The sequence below is a fragment of the Aquila chrysaetos genome, chromosome 1 (assembly GCF_900496995.4).
Source record: "Aquila chrysaetos chrysaetos chromosome 1, bAquChr1.4, whole genome shotgun sequence".
Lineage (NCBI taxonomy): Eukaryota > Metazoa > Chordata > Aves > Accipitriformes > Accipitridae > Aquila > Aquila chrysaetos.
Window position 1 is genome coordinate 44735782 of NC_044004.1, and position 17652 is coordinate 44753433.

General features: G+C 36.0%; 1 protein-coding gene across 7 annotated transcripts in view; it reads right to left on the bottom strand.

Moving 5' to 3' along the window:
• The window catches only part of KLHL2 (kelch like family member 2), a 59412-nt gene that overhangs the window by 7447 nt on the left and 34313 nt on the right, over nucleotides 1-17652 (bottom strand). For 6 of the 7 annotated variants that reach the window (XM_030007392.2, XM_041123071.1, XM_030007709.2 and 3 more), the window contains 7 exons: nucleotides 16066-16228; nucleotides 5751-5860; nucleotides 4197-4313; nucleotides 3035-3184; nucleotides 1873-1990; nucleotides 1033-1230; nucleotides 167-268 (listed from right to left, as the gene is read on the bottom strand). In XM_030007392.2, the coding sequence (XP_029863252.1) occupies nucleotides 167-268; nucleotides 1033-1230; nucleotides 1873-1990; nucleotides 3035-3184; nucleotides 4197-4313; nucleotides 5751-5860; nucleotides 16066-16228 (958 nt within the window). The remainder of the gene's footprint in view (nucleotides 1-166; nucleotides 269-1032; nucleotides 1231-1872; nucleotides 1991-3034; nucleotides 3185-4196; nucleotides 4314-5750; nucleotides 5861-16065; nucleotides 16229-17652) is intronic. The other variant, XM_030007537.2, reaches the window with a different exon arrangement.

Below are 17652 nucleotides of genomic sequence, written 5' to 3' on the forward strand. Positions count from 1 at the left end.
AGCTGGTCAAAACCAAGTAGAACGATTATGGATTGTTCATACCATTTGAATTACAAGGTTGAGCAAAAACATAAATCTGAAGTATATTTTCAAAAGTGAGAAAAGGTAGTAGTGTAAATGATTGCATTTCCCCCCCTCTTCTTTTTAGTATCATTTGTCAACTTACCTCCAACAACACCTACACCAACACTACTTCTTCTTGTGTTCATTGGAGCTACGTGAAACCACTCATTAGTCTTTAAGTTGTAAACTTCAACTGATGATAAACCTATGAAGACAATATAGCATTATTTTCTCTATAAATCTAGGTGCAACGTACTGTCTACCTTCTGAAACGTACCTGTCTGAAAATTCAAATTACGTCATTTTAAGGACTGTTAATTACTGTGCAAAAGGCACAACTGATGTCCTTTAGATAGCCAATCACAGTCAACCCATTCTTAGTGTCTGAAAATGGGCAAATTAATAAAAGCTTTTGTGGAACTCTGAAAAATTCTTCCCTTGATTTTTTTTTCTTTCTTTTTAATTAAGTCACAATGCTGTCTCCTACATACACTTCAGTAATAGTTATTAAGGAAAAGAATCATCTGTGCACAAATTGTTTAATGCATCTGTGAAGAGAATGAACAGTGTATGTCCAAAGCCTTCTCACAGGTCAGAGAAAGCTGTTTGTAATCCTATTTACGGTACATGAAAATGCAGAGGTATATTTCATATGCAAACAGGAAAAAAGGTACCAGGTAATTTTTCTGCTCAGATCTTCCATGAGTTAAGGACTCTGTCTATAGAAGGAATACTGAAAGGGAACTTGTCAAACATTCACTAGTCATTAAGACTAAACTCTTAGATGGAGCAAACAGTCCATTGTTCAGGTAGAAGGATGTGACCACTAAAGCACATTCCACACCACAAGATGCCAGGGTATCCTCATGCTTGGTTTCATCGCAGCTTCCAGGAAAGAGACATTCAAATTTGATACAATTATGTCAAGAGTAGTCAAAGCTAATCAGCAGAGTATAAAGGCAAAAATACCTGTACTCCCATCAAATCCTCCCACAGCGTAAAGAAGACCATTTAATACAGCTGCTCCCAGTGTGCTTCTCCTGTCTTGCATATTGGCAACGCTTGTCCACTGGTCCTTCACCGGATCGTAGGAATCTACTGTGCGAACTCTCAAAGAACCATTGAAACCACCAACAGCATAAACCATGCCTCCCATGTACACCATTCCTAGAGCAGGGAAACAGGGAGGAAAGGTGCTTTAGTCTTGTAGTCAATTAATGGTATTCTGTAGTGTCCTAGGTATGCAGATACTTGACACAATTTACAGTACTCGCTACACTTATCAGGCTTTTGACAGTGTCTTAGAGCCACACTTCATTCAGATTAAATACTAGAAGTTCTGACACTTTTTGTTACTAATAGCTCATACTTCTGAATATCATGCCTGCTGAATTTCTTCTTGCTTAGATATCTCAGCTGCTTTAAGGTCACATTTTCATATCTTTAATATCAGTTGGTCACTTCTTCACATTCTTCATCTCATTTAATAATAATTAGGTATTTTAATAGTAAAATTAGTCGTTATTATAATGCAGTAATATTTAAATTTATTTATCTTCTGTATCTATGGGAGGTAATAAAGCAGTTTATTCTAGAGATTACAAACTGAAGCACAAATTAAGATCAAGTTATCAAACTTGTATTGTTCCAGATTAGGAAGTAATTCAAATTTTAAGGATGATCACTGAAGTCAAGGCTTAGCCTTGTCAGATAAATATAAATACCATTCCAAAGAACATACAATGCTTTATACAGATGCCTTAATTCTGAAGCATTACCAACCGCAATAAAAAATTAGGCATCATTTACCCGCTCTACATCTTCTGGAAGGCAATTCAGCCACCTGATGCCAGCGTTCTTCTTTAAAATCATAGCATTCAACACTGCGAATTGCCTTTGGTGCCTGTCCTCCAACTACCATCATCAACTAAAAGGGAGATAATAATATTTATTAATTATTTCATATATGAGAGCACCTGAAAGATCAAAAAAGTGTTAAAACAAGCTTCTGTACAAGCAGTAATTAAAGGACGGTTCTCCTAAATAAGAAATCCAAGTCTCACAAACCAGGCAAAATTCATTTTTTAAAAAACACATGCAATTTGTAATCATTGTGTCCAGAGGAAACATCTGAGATAGAAAAGCAGGAAGCAATTAGAGTCTAGGTAGAGCTTCCAGGAACAGGACAGATCCTGCTGTATCTTCACATCCTACTCTGACCTCAGGTATGAGAATTCAGCATCTATGATGTTCAATGGAACTGTGACCATCCATCACAGAACAGCCTTCTCTGGTTCCTTTGAGAGAAATGTGCTAAATCTGCTGAATGGAATCTCCTATTCCATTATTGCACTTGCCATAACAGTACTATGAGAAAACATCTTTACTTCATTGGAAAGAAGATAATATCTGATGTTTGTTCTGTTTTCTTCTTCTAAAATGAAAAGCCTGTATTTAGTTAAAAATGGAATAAATGCCCCAACTCAGAAGCATCAGTCTCTGTTAGGGTTGGGGTTTTTTGTTGTTTGGTTTGTTTTTTCTGAGGGGTTTTTGGTTTTGTTTTTTGGGGTTTTTTTGTTTTTTTTTTTTTTTAAAGAAGCAGGCTTATTTCTCTAACACCAGGCCTATAATTGTATATTTTCCAAATGCTGAAGAACTTACTAAAAAAATTTTTTTTTTTGGGGGGGGGGGGGGGGGGGGGGCTGGCAGATTGTGAGCATAGGGGTTAGGTGGGAGACTAAAATATCTATATCAGAAGTAGTATGGAGTATAAAGCTAATCACTGGTTATAGTTTTGTGATAAATCACAAGTAGTATGGAGTATAAAGCTAATCACTTGTTATAGTTTTGTGATAAATAGTTCTGGTATGAAAATTTTTATTGGAATACCCCAAGTGATGGTCATGTTCTCATGAAATCTGTTACAATGGCGTTTGAAGAAATAAGTACATTGGAAAAATAAGGGTCTTACTTTTGGAAGGCTAGCAGGTGTTCTCAATTTCGTTCGAGTGCTTTTCATCAATGCTCGTTGCTCCGTTGGTAGCAAGTGATACTTCATAGCTTCAATGAGGTAATCTTTACAAGCACTGCTGTTCTTAACCAATATTTCTTCTTCAACTCTCTGTTTATTAATAGAAGTTTAACAAGGTCTGAGCACAATAAGGAAGTAAAACACAAATAATCTGAAATGTAATAAAGCCTGCGTTATATCACACAAATGCAGATTATTCTGATTTTTTAGATTGTAGTTTAACCAGTTAGACACGAATTTATGTGATGGCAATATGCAGTCACTGAAAAAAAAAATGTTGATTCTCTTACTAGTTAAGTAGAAGAAACAGTGTTAGGCAAGGTAAATCACTTCCTCACAAGCACATTTCTTAACTTTTCAAATACAGAGAATACAGAACACTTCAAGGGGGAGGTGGGGGAGAAGAATTTAACAAACTAGTAAACCACCCCACAACAGTAAGAAACCACAACAGCAAAATGAAACATAAAAACCCACAAAAGCAAAACAAACCACAAAAAACGCCCCAAAACAAACCACAAAAAGTGGAGGAAATTCATATCACAAAATCAGAATTTCTAAAATAAACACCTACCAACCTGCTACTACACCTACTAACCAATGCTAATAGTGAACTGGTATTTTCAACCTTAAATATTTGACCTGACACCTAAATATTCAAAATGATCTTATAAAATTTGAAAAAAAGTATTATATCTGAACCAGGTAAAGAAATGTTTCCTTTATCAGCAAGTCCTAACCAATTTAAACAATAGATTCAATTTTGAAATTTAAAATTCACTTATGAAGTGTTATATCAAATATCATATTAAAAATGAAAGCTAACCTGATCTTAGCTAATTAAATCATTCAGATTACTACTGTAGAATGACAAGTAGTCAGCCAAACAGATAAATTACTTATATATGATATCCTCTATGTGGCAATCCCTCATTTGACTGTGTGTGTGCGTGCACGTGCATATGTAATGGTGGCTGTCTATTTTAACTATCAGTAACACACTACCTTACTCTGTTGTTTAAATTTAAAATTATCCATCTGGCATTAAAAAAGTAAACTGAAACGTTCACATGCAGAAGAATTAGTATTCCTTTTTGCTTACCTGAACTAAATATTCGCGGGAAAGCAAAGGCAGCCGAACATGCTCCATCAGGCGTGCCATTAGCTCCTGCCTTACATCTTTGTCATGGTTTACCCACGCTATCACTGCTTCAAATACCTTCCAGGAAACAAACAAATGCAAGTCCCTTGACTTACAAATTCAGTAGCATGAAAATATCAGTGTGCCTCCAAAACCAGTTTTTGCTTATACTAAAATTCCTAACATGAGAATAGATGAGAGCAGTTACAGCTCCCATTATTTCCATAAGTTACCCACTACAAAATTCTGAAGATGTAGTAGCCAGTCTCTTTTCTGTCACTTCTCTACTGGTGTTTCAAGGATAGCTGCACTACATTGACAAAATGCACACAATAATTTCATTGATACTGAAAATCCAATAAAACTAGGTAAACAAACAACACAGCAGCAGTGATATTACAATCCTAATACTTCCTTTCTTGGAAAACTGACCTGCCACATCATCACTCAAATGACTTATCATCACTGAGTCTTACTAGAAGAAGTGATCCCAGGCCTAGTTTCTCCTCTATTGCACAGCAGTTCATCATACACTAGAGCATTAAAACCTTAATTATGCTCCACAGAAGCAGCATCACGTATATCAAAATCAAAGTGATAAAACCAGACCTTCAGGGTATTATGGGAACAGGAACATAACCTTGCTAGTTGTAGTTTAAGCAAATAGTTGAGATTCAAAGTTTCAAAAAGGTTTTAACACGAAACACTACCTAGCCATACAAATCAGTATTCAAACATGCTTTTGAACACAATTTAGCCTCATTTGAACAGAGGTGTTAGTACAACTATATACTCTTTGGAAAAAAGAAAACCAATATATTTTAAATTGATCACAACTGGATTCAAAAGTGAATACTTCTACAACCTGAAAACCATTAGAGGTTCAAAGAGATGCACTGGGTTCACTGAAGATCACAGTTTCAAAAATGGCTTTAAAAGAATGAGATCTAGCTAAAAGTGAGCCAACACATACTTAAACTCAAGTTTGGTTATACCAAGCTACCTAGCCATCTCCTTTGCAACTCACATTTGTTCAGTTGGGCTAAACAGTCCACATACATATACATACAGAGTTTTAATACCTATGTGGGCCTGCTGATGTTAAAGTTAGTAGATGGCGTATGCTTGCTCTTCAAACTACTATTTTTGAGTTAGTTACACCTTGGTAAACCAAACTCCTGTATATGTGATTCACAGCATGTGTTCTGTTTGTTCTGCCTGAAGATGAGAAGGAATTTCCATTTAATTTAGTTTCCATTTTTTTCCAAAGAACAAAGGATTATGTGATTTAATACAGTTTTAGGATTTTTAAGAATTGAGGTTAATTTTCAACATCACTTTTGGGAAAAATCCTTAACACTTTGGGGAAAAATCCTTTAAACATCAGCACAATACACGCCTAATTTCACTGAGGAAAGAAAGAACACATCCAAACAAGTGTGCAAGAGCAGTAAGAGCGAGCTTGCACTCTCACCCAAAAGGATAAAAAGAATACTGGAATACAGATGGTCTTACCTTCTCTTCTGAGGCAATTGTGAGCTTGTCACTGGATATAAGACTGCACACCTGCTCTACACCAAGGTTGAGGTATTCTTCACTAAGTACGACATCAGAAAAGTGCTGTTCTGTTTGGAGGAAAAGTAGTACTCTAACATACAGTGCTAAGTGCATCCCACAACAAGCATTAAAGCAGCAGAGAAAAAATAGAGGAAAACAAGTAGAAATACATGCCAATTTGTCATATCTAGAAGCAATACCTTAACTTAAAACATTTTATATAGGTTAAAGCTTGGTCTCACAAACAGCTTTTATAAAAAATGATTGAAATATTAAAACACATTATACTAAAAGTAGCAATCATAGCAATTTAACATTTTCAGCATTCCTTCATCTGAGTACTTGTCCTTGACAATTACTTAAATCCCGTTTTGCTAACTTTGTACACACAAATACAGCAAAAAAGATTCCAGAAAAAGAATATGCCCTCTATGCTGTTGACAAACATGTTTTGAACCTGCAGTTCAACACAAACAATGGCTGATTCATTAGAACTAACCAGCAGTTTTGCAGTCTAATGTAGATCAAATCAAACAACAGGTCTGGATCCTGTTGCATCTCTCGGAGCTTCTCCAACGTCATAAAAATATTACATACCACAATCTCTACAATGTGTAGTTTTTCCTCTTTTTTTTTTTTAATGCCTCAACTTAAAGTAAATAAAACAGGCAAAATTCAGCATTTTAGTTGTAGAACCAGACATTTTCTTTTAACATAGAGCATGTATCTTTATCAAGTTGTTGTTCAGTTATTCAGTTGTCCTCTCCCTTCCTTAAAATTGCTTTTTAAGCCATTCAGCTGCTTTAAAAGTAGCTCCATCCAGTTAGCTGTTATTTTTCCCCTCTTCAGCTATTCTTAACAGAAGTTAGAAGGGACAACTGTTACCGGGAATTTAAGAATTCACTCGGAATAAGTAAAAAAAGGTCATCAAACATATTCAAACTAAAGAACTTTTTAAAGCCTTTTCTAACACTCCACTAGTGCTACTATACTTAAGACTCCATGCTTACATGCTTGGCAAACTGTCTTAAGCTGTTAAAAAAAAAAAAAGTTAAATGCTGAATTCTTCCAGATCAAGAAGTGTAAATTTTTCAGGTCAACTTTGCAGGGTACAACAGCTTTTGCACTGTACTAAAGACTAGAGAGCATAAAAAGACAAATCTAACAGTATAATTCTTGTCCTTTATCTAGTTTAGCATCCTGTTCCTTGGAACAGGCAGTACAAATTGTTTCAGACAAAAGTCCAAGAATATATATTAAAAGTATGACAATAAAACCTCCTCTCATAAAAGTCTCACTATAACCACGAGAGGTTAGAGAATGGTAGCCGGAAGGATATTTTACCTTAACCACATTTTACTAAACAATGAGTTTAGTAAGATGCAGTCCAGTCCCGTTAAGTCCCGTTAAATTCTTGACTTTAATACTTTCTTGTAGTAATAATCCCACAGTCTCATTGAACAAAAAGCCCAACATCTAAATTTAACACCCAGTTTACCATTAATCAGTTTTCAGTTAATATCCCCATGTTCTAATGCTGAATATGATGACAGGGAAAGCTGCATCCTGTCACTCAAAATCATTCATTATTCTATATTCCTTTTTAGCCTTCATCTCTAAAGTAGACAGTCCTCGCCTTTTCAGTCCCTCATTCTACCAGCCTTTTCATTCATGCAATCATTATCACTACAAGTCCCTCCAAATCTGCAGCATTCTTTTATTATGGGCAGGTAGTATTTTCTGCAGTATTTCAGGCATTGGGAGAGAAAGGATAAGGAGAAATACTATCCATTTTTATAACACCACCATTACTTTTCCACTCCTTACAAATCTTCATGTCTGTTTGCTTTTCAGACTACAAATATGCAGTTTTGTAAGCTGAAGTAGAATTTTCTGAGGTACGCTTATTGAAATAATATATTTAGAAATATACTATAAATACTTTATAATATAATTAATACATTAGTTTTATGATAAACTCCAAATTTCAAGTGACAGTACTACAAAACAGCATGCCTGACTACTCAGAAGCTGAGTTAGGAAGCAAGCAGAAAGGGGAAGCAATGCTCATCCAAATCTCAAACAAATCTGAGGTTTAGAAGCCTTGTTCATCTTCCCTTGAGAAAGCCGATCCAACAGTGGATCACATCCAACAGGATGCACTTCATAAACTGGAAATACCTAGTTGATTTTATAGACTCATATATAAAAGCCTTGCTTTTTAGAGCATGTCATAAATCTAAATCAACTTTTAAAAAGGAAGAGATCCAGCCTCTAAACCAGAAGAGCAGAAGTTGAGAATTTTCAAAGTAATACAATGAAAGTGAGGCTGTCTCCTGTATTCATGCTAGAAAGAGAACTGTAGAATAAAATCTGAAAAAAATAGACAGTACTTGAACAAAAATTAAGACTATTTTACTGGATGTCAGCCTCTGTGCTTAAAGCATAAAACAAGGCATAGCCAAGAGAAGAAAGAAGAGTGAAAAAAAAGAGAAATTAAAAGAAACTGCTTGGTCAATAGCTACAGGCTCAGGTTCTCAAGCAACACCTGGAAACAAATCCTCAGCTGAAGGAATTACAGAAAAAAAAAAAAAGAGAAATACGAGAGTAGATTGCTGTATAAGTTTTAGTCATCAAAAAAAGAGGTAAGGTGAAATCACTTGTCTCTTAAGAACCAGATCTCTTGTTGTCAAGGAGACCATCTTAACTGATTGATAGATAACCTTTTGGCAGAAGCCAACTGAAATTACAGCTAAATGGATTATTCAAAATAATTAGAAACTGAAAAAGAACAAGGAAATGCAAAAAAACCAATAAAATGTGCCAAGAGCAATTTATCTAAAGCTGTTCAAGTGTTGAAGACAGAAGGCATTATTTTATTATATATAAAAATAATGCTTGTAAAATTCAACCTTTTTGCCTCCTTTAACAAGGAGGATATCAGCATCTTTGAATTAATATGATTCAGTACCAAGAGTTCCAAAAATCCCGCTTAGATCCTCTTTTTCCAATAATGATGAACGAAAAATAATATTGGGGGTATGTGTGTATTTTTTTGCCTTCTGGGTTAGGATTTGTATTATCCCATATTATTGCTCACATCCTGAAAGCTTCAATAATCTAGAGATATTAACATCAAACATCATGAAACTTATGATGACGATTAAATATTTCATGCATCTGTCCCCTGCAAAATCTCAAATTAGCTTGGTTTTTATTTGTTGCATTAGCTAACATACTTATTTCTTCATGAACATCTCCTAGATAAGCAAACAGATAGAACTATCTGGCTGGAAGTTTTCATGAGAGAATAAAATACTTACTTTTTTCCAAATCAGAATTTTCCACACAGTGTGCAACTTTGACAAATTCGTATTGGAATCCTGCCCCACTTCTTGACACTTTACCCAGACATTGAAGCCAGCTGGCTCCAGAGTCAGGCAGCCTGGAAACAAGCTGGCTTAGGAGCTGCCGAGGCTTGGCTCCCAAATTCCCACTTCCTAAGCAAGTAGAATCCTACTTCTTTATTATCAAAACTAAAATCTGCCTTTAAAAAAAAAATTCCCTTCCATTTTAGGACATTTCTAAAATATCTGTTCCAATTGCATATGAAAAACAGATTTTCACATTTTTGCAACCAATAGAGACAGTTTCTATCTGAATAGCTGAAGATCTGTCCTTGTCTGCTCTGTACCAGTAGGATGGGACTTCAGCTTCAGGGACAAACTAAAAGGACAAAAAGGAAGTTCTTAAGAACATGAAAGGGGCTAGTAACAAAATCTTTGGAACTACAATAAACGATGCCAGCGTGGAGAGCACAGGAAGATAATAAGAGCTGTGAATGCTTTTTTTACCCACTTTTTGAATATTTTTCATTATGAGTCTAGAGATGTGTATTATGCACGCACGCAGAAGCAGTAAGCACTTGACCTACCTCTTCTATCCAAAAGGCACATAGTCTTGCTGGCCATAAAGATATTGACACTAACTTTATATTTTTCAATTACACAGGAAGGAAAGCTACATCTGAAATCTGCACAGGACATTTTATGCTATAAACGTTTCTGGATTAATTCACAAACACTATTTCACTCATTTATATACCTACAGTCAGACCTTCTCTGGCTTAATTGCCTTTTCTAAATGGAATAAACAAATACAGAAGTAAAGGTCTGCTGAAGTTCCCCCAGATTAAAAACCTTTCAGAGAATCATGGTGGCCAAAAATAAAAGCCTGTAAGCCATCTTCTCCTTTTTGTTTTATGACAGTGGCTGTTGTCAATGTTTGTCTCTGTGTATGACATTGTTGAAGACTGCCTAAATTTCTGTTCCATCATTAACAGGCTTCTGTCATTTTCTAACATTTTTCTGAGGTGTTCCAGCAGCTGATGACTCTTAATATCCATTTCCAGAAATCTTTTTAACATTTTGTACGCTTTCAGAAATCTTCTCCCAAAGATCTTCCAAAGCCACATTAACACATATGAAAAACACGGCCAGAGCTTATCACTGCCAGAGGCTGCAGCTGGAAGAAAAGGAAAAACCCCTCATATTCCCTAGATCTTTGCATGACAGTAATCCAATGTATATTAGTGTGTGAAACAAAATATCACAATCAAATATATTGAGTCTCGTAAGTGTCTTTCGTCTGGTTGAGGCCAATTATTTCCATTCAACAAAACAGATGTTATTTGTTATAAACTAAATAGAGTACCTCCATCTTTCTGATGTGATAATGCTATGAAACCAGCTGGAACTTTCCAGAAACATAGCTTCTTTCTGAACTGATAACCTCTTGTTTTAAAGCAATGCAGAGCATGGGAGCTTGGAAAGATCTAAGCCTTACGTTCACTTAAAAGAACAAAGAATTTCTCAAGCAGATGAAACAAAAATATTTAGCAAGAACTAGTTTTTTAAATTATTTTTTCAATTCACAATGTCACATTGTGATTTTTTTGACTTGGGACAAAGGGTCTTTGCTAGTGCCCTAACACAAGGCACTGGTCAAGCAGGAACCCCAGTCTTATTACAGAAGGATAGATACAAGCTCTGCCAGTTGGAGAACCAGCAGCAGCTAATCACTGCAGAATTATATTTTTTAAAAAGTCTGATTTACTTGTCAATTTTATGCTTAAATAACTGCTTTTGAGAACACCATGAAATTCACAGCAGCCAAGGTAACAGAAGCGTAGCAACAGACATTGCTACTCAGAATAGAATCATAAGAACGATTCTGCTAACTACGCCCTTTCAATCTCATGCATACAAATGTACACAAGAATAGTCTACGGAAGACAGGCATGCTTCCAAGTCTAGTCAGGGCTCAAAGTTTTAGACTCAGAGCACCAGAATCAAGAACACTGTATCCCACAGTTAAGTACAACACAGCAATTCTTGCTTCGCAACACATGCTAAGATTCCCCAACAAAAGTTTCTTCAACATCTCCTCAGCACGATGCTAAAAGCCAAGAAAGTTTGCTGTGTAAAGCTGGTCCTCAAAAGACGCTTCTTCCACAGGCAATCCAATGTTTCCAAACCCCATACCGGCCTATGCGGTAAGTGGAAGTACATTATTATTCTTTAGTTATAACTAAGAAATATGATTTTCAGATCTCTCTATAGGCATCGTAGATGCATATAGATGACTCTCAAATTATAAAAATCTCACACTCTGCTACAGGAGAGCCAACTCCACCATAGGATTATGAAGCTCCAATTTTAATGAAAGTTGGGTTTTTACTCCCGCTGGAAGGAAGTTCCAGAGTTTCACTTTTCTAATAACTTCTGATCTACATCGGTATCCATTTGTTTTTATGCTATCATTGTCTATTAGCAGAAATATCTCCCTGCCTCTCTTTCCTAAATATAAAATAGAAGTATAACAAAGACTGGGAGAAGTTAAACATCCAAATGCTTTTCATTTTCTCTAGCAGGGAAATATTTTCACTGCTTTTTCAATCTAATAATCCTCTTCTGTACTCATTCTAGTTTCTGGAGCCTTAATCCCGAAATATCTGCTCCTGGGAGTTCAGCTGTCTGTGATACAAGGCCTAATTCTGAAATGGCACAGCCACATATCTTTGGCTCAGACTTTTGAGAAAAAATTTTCAGTTGTAAGAAAAAGCCTTGACAAAGTACAAAGAGCCATTTGAGATAAGAACAGGGGGAAAAAGAAGCTATGATGGCCAAGATACAGGCAGTAAGAAGCTTGAAAATTCAAGAGGAAAAACATTGACCTGAAAAGGTATAAAACTGTACAGAAGAAAAATAGGAAGTCAGCAGACAGAAATCCAGCAAGACTAATGATCAGCCCATTCCAACGAGAAATGAAGGCCAATCCTTCCTCCCTGGATGCTTTTACCAGGAGTACTGAGCATGCCGGTGCTCAGCCTAGTAGCTTGCAAGTCCCAGGAGGACCAACAAATAGCTTCCTTCTCCTTTTCACTTGCCTGTGTCCTGCTTGCAGAGTCTCTCCGAGCACAGCAAAGAATGCCTGAACCAAACGACCCAGAGAGGGAGGGTTACAAGTTAGACTCAGCTCCTGTGCTCTCAAACACATTTAAGCAATATTGCACTCAAGGTCTTGCCAGGGTCTTAGATTTTATATTGCTAGAAAGTAATCTACATAAATATTAGCTTCAACTACTAAATTGAACAAAAATTGTTTAGAAGTAACTGAAGTAGTTTAGAAGTTACTAAGGCATAATCAGAACAGAAGTTAGAAAAAAAAAAATCAAAATTAAGCAACAGCTATATCAAAATGTGTTCCCTAAAACACTAAATATCTGAACAGTAACTCTAGTTAATAAGTATACACCTTGCTTCCTATTGCATAAAAGGTCAAAAATGTAATGGCTTTTTGGATTTGGCATTATATTACTAAAAGACAAAAAGATTTAATTAGAACTTTTTTGCATAATAGTTTAAATACAATTATCACAAAGTCATTCAGTCACGTACACATTACAACTTCGAGTAAGTTAAGTATTACAAAAGCTAGTACTTTCAAAAACAACCTGAATAGCTTTTGAATTTTTTTTTAAATTTTTTTTAAATGATACATAAATAATTTGAATACAATTTCACTAGACTAAAAACTTCTGAGTATGGCTGATTTGTATACCTCAGTTTAAGACAGCAACCAAGGATTCTGTTGACAGACACCTAATCGTATGAGTTTGCTGCACTTCTGTTTTTTCCTGAAACATCCATTCCCAATAGAAATACTATAATCTCCTGGAAGTGGCGGGGGGCGGGAGGGGACGACACCTATACCAGAAAACAGATTTTCTAGGAATTAAGGCAACTTGAAAGCATTCATCAAAATCCTTCTTTTTATGAGGTCTAAAATTACTCAAGGCAATAAAAAACCTATTATTTGGACCTAGACATGTGAAATGAAGCACTTAGCGCTCTATTTCAGGAAAATCTTCAGTTTTAAGTCTGTACTAACTATTAATGATGCTAATCAGTCACTGTACATTTTAGAAAAGTTATGAAAAGCAATACAATCATATGAACTTTTTCTGCAGCCTTATCAGGATATTTCATTTTTAATTCTCTTTTCTGTATTGCTCTCATACTAAGCCTGCCAGAGTGCTAGGGATTAAGGAAGGCAGTGCAGAGAGTGCAATGCAATGAAGTAGCTCACACCCTGACTATGCACAGCATATTTATCTCAAGAGTAAGAACAGAGAGTGCATTGCTTTAAAATTCACCACAGAGATACAGCAAAAACACAGTAGGAGTTGAGCTGGCAGCTCATGGTATGGGCCAGCAGGACTCCAAGAATATGATGACAAAAAGGGAAGCATAGATGACAAAAGTGCTTTCTGGAGGAATTTGACAGAAATGGAAGATTGTTTGATTACAGAGGAAAGAGGAGGTTAGTTCCAAGCACAAAAGTAGTAAAGAGAGATATGAAATAAAAGACTCAAGTGAGAGTAATTCTGCTGAACTGGAAAAGCCAAGGATGAGAAGTTGGAATTTGATCCAGGGCGAAAAGAAATATTGCAAAAGTAGTAAAATGACCTTAGCAAACAGAGAGGAAGTTATGGCAGAGATGGATTTACATTGCAGCAAAAGGGAAACATGATGTAGAGCAGATCTGGTAGGGAGGGAAGAAAAAAATAGAGGAACACACAGCTCAGTAGCTGAGAGAAAATGGCAGAGGAGAGTTAAAGTTGTCAAGTTTACAAACCTGAATGACTGGGAGAACACTGAAGTCACCAGTGACAGAGGAAGACAGGGAGAAGGGAAAGGTGTTTAGATGGAAAGCAATTTGGTTTTGCTGAACCTGAAGTAGAAATGAAACATCCAAGAGAGACTGAAAAGACAGGAAAAGATCTGTGACTGGGCAGATAGTGCAAACTGCATGTAAGGAGGCATGCCTGAGAGTCACTCAACCTCTGACAACCCCTGACTTCTGAATTTCCAAACAAATTTGTCCTACTCTCTGAATATTCACTGCCAAAGCTCTAATCAAAATATACTACTTCGCTGGCTAGTAAGTTAAACCCTGTAAAAGAGGGGGTTTTGTTCACTACAAAAAGCTTCCATTAGAAAGTAATTCCTCAGTGCAACGTCTTCAGTCTTGACTCAAACATCAAGACCTCAAGGCACTCTACACACAAAAGAACAGTAACATCATTGCTACCTAAACAAATTAAAAGCCTTAGTTTTGGTCATAGTGTTACACTACAAACTTACAAGCTTACACAATGTTTTGCTTACTTTTTAGTCATCTACATTTCATAACCTTTTTTGGCATCAAGAACAGTCAAACAAGGTTTTAATCCATTATGTTAAAAATTACCGATTTAGTAATACACTCTCTAAAACTACATGTGTATCAGTTTCCAACAGCAGAAAATGTATTTGGAATATAAAGAAAAAAAAAAAAAAAAAAAAAGGATTTTAGCCTTCGCAGAATAGTAGAAATGTAAGCTAGAAAGAACTTCAAATCAGCTGGTTTTGCACACAGACATGATTTAGATCAACCTAAATCAAAAGTTAGTCTTATCAGGTTTTTTACAGCTGCCTAACAGTGGAAAGTCCATAACTTCCACAGACAGCTTGCCTGACCTGTGTTAGTTAGATTTTTCCTTAACATCTGAAATGACTTTAAAAATACCTCACAAGTTAAGCTTACTCATTCTCAGTCATTTTTACGCACAGGAAGATTTGCATTCCTTCTCATCCTCCTAGCCTTTTAGTTTCTTGACTGAAAGGACTCTCTTCTCTCAGTCTTTGTCATAGGTCAGTCTGTTTTCTTAATATGTTCATGTTAGACTTCCTTGGATTCACTTCAGCCTGTTGGCATCTATCAATTCAGCATTCTTCTATCTGAGGCCTCACCAGCATCAAGAAAAAAGGAATAATTGTTCTCCCTTGTCCCCCCCATACAACACTACTGTTACTTCATCACAGAATCAGAATTGCTTTTTTATTCACAACAGCAATCAAAACAAGAACCTAATTTTCAAAAATGTCAAGATTTGACATGATCCAGTCCTCTTACAGATATGAATAACACAGTCTTTAAGATGACCATGACAATGTACTTTTAGTAATAAAATTAAGAATTGCATGAACGTTTTTTTCAGAAAAAAATGTGAAACAATCCAATGGCAAGTGGTCTTTACAAGGAAAGTAGAATTTTGTTGGCTGAGCTATACCGTTAGTTAGAAGATGCACCTCTATCTACTTGGTGTCAAGGTAGAAGAATGAGACTACAGGTACCCTATATAGTAGGAAATTTCAAGTCTTGGGCTAGATGAGTAGCATTTTCAGAAGTTGATAACACAATACTCATGGTATGTTCCTTGCTTCTTAGCCAGTGCAGTACAGGGGCTACAGATAGCCCCCTTGCATGCCCTCGTCTTCTTTCTTCCCCCATGTACTTCCTACAGACTTCGGCTTGTGGCAGTTGCCAGAACTTTAATTCTTCTTTCCTGATTTCCTCCCCTAAGTGATGGTGCAAAATTTTAAACAGCAAGCTAGCTTCTTTCTGGATTACAAATTGCTTGGACCCTGTATGGCCCTGATAGGCTGTGAAGATGCTGCCCCTTTGTGCTTATAACTATGTTCCAGCCAGGAGACTTCATTTCTCTTAGACATTCATATCAAGTGCACTCTTTGTCAGAAGATACATGTCTGCAATATCCTGGATCAAATTCGGTTTCCTCTGGGTGGGGTTGGGTGGGCATGGAACCCATGTGTGTGTACCTGCATGCACAGATATCAAGCTATATGCTATACTAATGGTAACTTGCCTGCATATGTGTTGGCCTTGTTCAAGAGATCTGTGCATGCATGCATGTCAGCAAAAGCACGAATCCCCAAGCAGTTGATAGGATGAAGCTGGGATTCCAAAAATTCACAGCAAGTCCTTTTCACATCCTGCAGTTGCAAGAGACCAGCTGCTGGGAGCAGTACCTGTAAGAAGCAACAGGTGATCAATATCCCAATTCACTTCTGATCTTACACAAGACTATTCTCAATATTAATAAACAAAACAAAATAATCCATTAAAAAATTAAGGCTAAAACAGAGAGGAAAATTTCAGCATTATGTGACTGAAGAACTTAAAACCCAACATTAAGGTGACTTTACCTCCCTGCAAATACCATTTAAGATTTAAAATAACAAGCAACATCTCTACCACCGTGTTCACTGGCAAATCATTCCATAAATTATAATTCTCACACTTCATGTAAACTCTTCCCAATAGTCATTCACAAGTTCCGTTCTTACTGTTCCCAACGCTCCATAATTACATCTCATTTCCAAACCTTTGATTTAAAAAAATATCTAATGCCAAAGTTTTCTAGACCATGATAGAATATGTAAATCTTGTTTGCATGCAAGCACTGGACACTGTACCACTTTTTAGCATCAATAATAAGCTTTTTTATGCCACTGATTCTAGTAAGGACTCCAGCTTCCAAAGAAGTCTGTGACCTTCTTGGAAGAACAACAATTAAGGCATTTAAAAGCCTGAGAACTTAAAATATTCTGTAACTCATTAAAAATTCGTATCAGTAAGGAAATAGTGTAAATGACATATTTGTCCTTCAACTTCCACAAAGCAAGCAAAAAGTAAAGAAGAATTTAAAAAACTGTATAACATACACTTTATTTGCCCACTAAAACTTAAACATGAGATTTAGGTGAACTATAATTGTGCCTTTGAGCAAAATTCCATACTGCTATCTACAATTTCTTCTTCACAATATTTTCATTTTCTCTGCCTTTAACAGTAACTTTAATGAGACTTCTATTTTAGAACATTCAAGTCTGAAATTAATGTTAGCTTGCATCTTCAGTGGATGACAACAGGCAAGATTTTAACATGTAAATCTTGAAACTGTTCACTTACATATAGAGAAAACATATACTATAGGCCTGCATCAATAATAAGCAAGCAAAAAACACACCAAAGACAATGGCTGTACTACTCCTGTTAATGTTTGCTTTTAATTTAAACAATTACTTGGGTAGAATTAAAGAGAGTCAAACAGGAAGAAAACTGGAAGAATAAAAAGAGAGCTGGAAGAGCAGAATAAAATGATTTAGAAACCTTACACAGGTGTGTTACATATACTTCCTACATGAAAGCTGCAGAATATACTTCTACTTTATTGCTCTTTGGAAGAAGTTTTAGTCTTAGTAACTGTCTGTAGAATCAAATATTTACCATCATGTCTGTAAGCATCTACCTACTTGGCTTCTAAAGAGCTACTGTTATTGTTTACTCTTTATACTTTTTTCTTGAAATAAAACTAAGAATTACAACCCAAACTAAAACAAAAAACACTTCAGGTGATACAACCTTGTAAAGCTAATGTCTGCTTTAAATT